The following is a 4,550-nucleotide window of genomic DNA, read 5'->3' on the forward strand; positions in this document are numbered from 1 at the left end:
AATACAGTAATGATAATAATAAAAATAACCCACAAAATACAAAGTCAGTATGTTTACAGACCAGACCTACACATTTCCCGTGGAACATGTTTTCATTAATATTCTATCATTAATGAATTCAGGTTTTGGTCAGAGCAGTGGGAAAAAAAACACAGCTAGAAACAATGTATATACTGAGTTGATTTACGCCTATCTCACATAAGCACATCTGCTCTTATGAGCTGGACACGGAAGTCCCTCCTGAGAGTCAGGCTGCATGGATTCTCCACTCAAGTGGAGACAGGGATGAATCTGCTGGACCTGGACGATTTAGGTGAGTCCTTCCACACCCCAGTGCTGTTGGTTGGGCTGCGGTTGTTGGAGTAAGAAGTCTGTCTTCGGCTCATGCTGTCGGAATCGTCCTTGGCAAATTTCTGCACCCAGCTTTGGCAGCACAGAAAACTTTGGACACAGTCTTGCAGGAGATGGCCACTAAAAAACATGTATATCCACGGGTTGCAGCAGCTGTTCAAGGAAGCCAGTAATGCCGTGATAGTGATGGAAGGGTTTTCTGAATCTGTGTGGAAAACGAGGAGAGAGATCATACCAACAGCCAGAGGGAGAGCCCCAAACACGGTGCTGGGCTCATCGGATGCCCTACTGACGAACAAGCCAAACAGTTGCATGTTGGTGATAAAAATGTGCATTTTATTTGCTAGGGAAATGGTGCCCCAGGGAAATGAGTGCTTTTTAGAGATTGGTTGTAAAAGAAAATACCTTAATACTGTAGTGTAAGCCATTCACTGTTCGGACACTTTAGTATAAGGGGTAGACATTCCAAGGAGATGGAGTTATTGAATAGTTTATTTTAAGACTGTATACTAGACCATGGCAGAAGCCTTTGTGAAGGAATTCACAGAGTCAAAATTTGAAGTGTTTATAACCACGTGCACCAAACTGTATTCCTCCTAATAACTAGGGCAGACTATACCCTATAGGCTGTTCAGCAGATTTCAATGAAAATCCTATGGAAGAAGGTTTTTAAAATAGAATCTAAGCTTCCATAGAGCTTTTGTGAATCACTAGACATTTGGTTTGCTTTTAAGAAACTATCCTTGATTTTAATTCAAACAATTAAATTATAATAAGAAAAAACATCTGGATTATATGTGGCCCCGTTTCAAACAACCAAAACAAAACAAAAATTAAAACAGACAAAAACAGCTCTTGCTTTCTGTTCTTTCTTGCTCTTGCCTTCCTGCCCCTGCTCTCCATTGCTTTTCTCTCCTTTCTCTCCATGTGCTCCTGGCCGGCCTCCACTTCTCTACTCCTCTTTTCCTTCCACCTCTCTGCCTCTACTACCCTCTTGACTCCCTTCCTCATGCCCTGAACAGACTCTATTCTGTACCAAACAAACAAACAAACAAAACCCCAAACAACCAAACAGAAACAAAATCTACAGTAGCTGAATTAGTGATTTCAACAGGCTTTGGACTATTCTGTGAATCACCCCTAGTCAGCTACACTAGGGTATCAAAGTTTTCTCGGTGAAACTGTTGCACTGATATTAAAATGTACGAAGAACCATCCAACATCAGCTGTCTTCTGATTAGCATAGGATTTCTAACACCTCACTTTTGTCATGCCAAAATAAACTGTTGACTAGTGGTTTTCAACCTGTGGGTCACCAGGAACAGCCTTTTCACAGGGGTCACCTGAGACTGGCTGCCTATTATATATTTACATTACGATTCATAATGTAAACAGTAGCAAAATTACAGTTACAAAGTAGCAATGAAAAGTTTTCTAGTTGGGGGTCAGCACAGCATGAGGAACTGTGTTAAAGGGTGGCAGAGTGGGGAAGGTTGAGAAACACTGCTGCAAACCATTCATTGCTCTGTGCTAGGCAACCGTGGGCCATGCTCGATATTAAAAATAACCGACATCCTCAACATGTGAACTGCAAGTGAAAATTTTACTAATTGTGTTTAAATCTCAATAAGGTAATAACAGGATTTTATAATGTGATGAGCATTAACTGAAAGGACTTTATATTTATGTATTACTATGGGAAATGTAGCCTATAAAAGTATTTGCTTAAGTGAAATCTATGAACATTTAAAAATAATATATTAAAATGCACTGAATATATTCCATACCCCAATCTTAAAATTACAGAAAGATATGGCTTCTCCCAGATATTCATGTCCTTACTAGAATTTTCATCAGGAACCCTACTATAACACACTTGGTTTGGAAAGTTTTTTTCCAAATTAAAAGAAGGTATATTACAAGATGAAAAAACAAATAATAGCCTCCTAGGAAATGAGATTTTCTGTTTTGTGAATGAGCTAAAATGAAACTAGCCAGTTGGGGTGGAGAACTTTCCCAATGGACTACAGAAAAATTTGTGTGGTGTGAATAGTTCTGTTGTTCAATTCCCACTGGAAGTCCAGTGAGTTGAACTGAGCAACACTTCAGCTTCGGTGCCAGGAAAAGAAGCAATTATGGCTGGAGAAATGAAAACTTATAATGACGAGTGCATGAACTAAATACTAACTTGGAATTCCTGACTTCTTAAATCCTCCCTCAGTCTGTTTCAGAAAAGTGTGCCTATCTCTACCCTTGCTCTTAGAAGAATCCCATCAGAAGTTTTCTGTTAATTATGAATTTCTTTAATCCAACAAAAAGTAGCCGCTACACTAAGAATACTTCCCGGAGCCCCCATGGGGTGGAAGGCAGGATATCCAAGAAGCCTAAATAATTTGGCAAAATGTCACAAGTGTTTTGCAACTAGTGACTCTAGGCACAACTGGTGGCCTTAGAATGATCATACATGCTACAGATGCTGAATCCTGGGCTCCATTGTACCTGAGGTGGGGCCCCCAGGAATTTACACTTTTGTTCATTTATTTTCATGATGTGGACATGGGAGACTGCCATTCTTATGCAGAAGCTTAACTATCCATCAGGTACTATAAAAAAATCTCCCTCCCCCTCCCCACACCTCTTCGTAGTCTCAGTACATACCGGTAAAGATGAAGTTGTCATCCCAGACTGACCACATCTGAACAATGAAGAAAGGCGCCCAGCAAAGGATGTAGGCGCTTACAATCACAAAGGTCATCTTTACAGTGCGGATCTTGGCACGGGAAATGCTCTTCACGCTGCTGACACAGGGCGTGACCAGAAGCCCCTTGTGGAAGGGACCAGCGGCTTCTCCAGAGCCCTTGCCACCCTTGCTCTGTCGGGATGATGCTGTCTTCCCGCGGACATTGCGCCAGATGTGGTAGCAGATGAAGCCATAGCACGTACCCAAGACAACGACTGGTGCCACGAAGACACCGCTGGTCATCCAGGTCACGTAGGCGCGGGTACCCCAGGGCTGGATGAAGGTAGCCCAGCAGTCTTGGGCTTTGGTGCCATTGTTCACCTCGATTTCGATCACAGAGAAGATAAAGTACTGTGGCGTGCTTAGCAGGAAACTCAGCACCCAAGAGGCGGTGATCATGAGGCGCGAGCGGCGCGCGGGCTGCTGCAGGGTCTTGAGCGGGTGGCACACGGCGATGTAGCGGTCAGCGGTCATGACCACCAGCATGTAGGCAGACGCGAACATAGCAAACACCTGCAGATGCTTCACCACACGGCACAGCCAGTCCGGCCCGCGGAAGCGGTAGGTGATGTCCCAGCACAGCTGCGGTAATACTTGGAAAAAGGCGACCGCCAGGTCTGCCAGGCTGAGGTGTCTGATGAAAAGGTGCATGCGGGATGTCTTGCGAGGTGTGCGATGCAACGCCAGCAGCACACTGCTGTTGCCCACCACGGCCACCACGAAGATCACTGCCAGCACGGCGATCTCCAGTTTGGCCAGCTCCTCGTTGCGTACGTCCCCCGGCGGGCTGCCACCTTCCCCAAGCCCGGCTGCCTCCCGGCTGCTGTTTGCGCCCTCAGTGGTCAGAGGCCACCACGGACTGGAGTCGCCAGAGGACCAATTGTGGGAGCCTGGAGGAAAACTCATGTTGTTGGTACAGAGCCTGGGAGGCCCTGTCCAGCGTGGGCTGCTTCCTCCTCTCCACCGAGGACCGAGAGTCCTAAACTCTGCGCTCTGTCCTTTCTGCCCTCCCTCGCTCTCTCCGCTGCGTAATCCCGCGCAAGCCAAGTGGTTTTGGATGGGATGGTCAAGCTTGTCCCTGCTTTGTCTAGTCCCGAGTCGAGGGAGCTGGCTCTCTGTGCTCTCAGCGCAGTCTTGGATTGCCTCTGGACGCACTTTCTCACTTCCTAGTGGCTGGAGGCTGTCCCCAGTCCCCTACCTCCCAACCCCCTATATCATTGGTGATTTTTTTGCTTCACTGCTGCAGGGGTAGAGCTGAGACTTCACGATTCCTCTGCAGAGCCCAGCGCTTTCCTGATCTACCACAAACTTCTCCGGCTTTTTCAGGATTTCACCAGCTTCTTTTACAAGCCAATTTAAAGTCAGGCAGCTTGTCAACAGGTGTAGGAAAAGCGTCTGCTGCCACTGCGAACTCACACGCCTGGGCTTGGGTCTGCCCGGGCCCCAGGTTGCGCGTCCT

The 4,550-nt window shown here is 46.2% G+C and overlaps 1 protein-coding gene across 1 annotated transcript; it reads right to left on the bottom strand.

Annotated features, from left to right (window-relative positions):
- Positions 1 to 269: 269 nt before the first annotated feature.
- Positions 270 to 3,997, bottom strand: AVPR1A (arginine vasopressin receptor 1A; the record flags this gene model as incomplete). Its single annotated transcript, XM_080935981.1, has 2 exons — positions 270 to 556; positions 3,010 to 3,997. The coding sequence occupies 2 exons, from the start codon at positions 3,995 to 3,997 to the stop codon at positions 270 to 272; spliced, it is 1,275 nt and encodes a 424-aa protein (XP_080792107.1).
- Positions 3,998 to 4,550: the final 553 nt, after the last annotated feature.

The sequence above is a fragment of the Micromys minutus genome (assembly GCF_963924665.1).
Source record: "Micromys minutus genome assembly, chromosome: 22".
Classification (NCBI taxonomy): domain Eukaryota; kingdom Metazoa; phylum Chordata; class Mammalia; order Rodentia; family Muridae; genus Micromys; species Micromys minutus.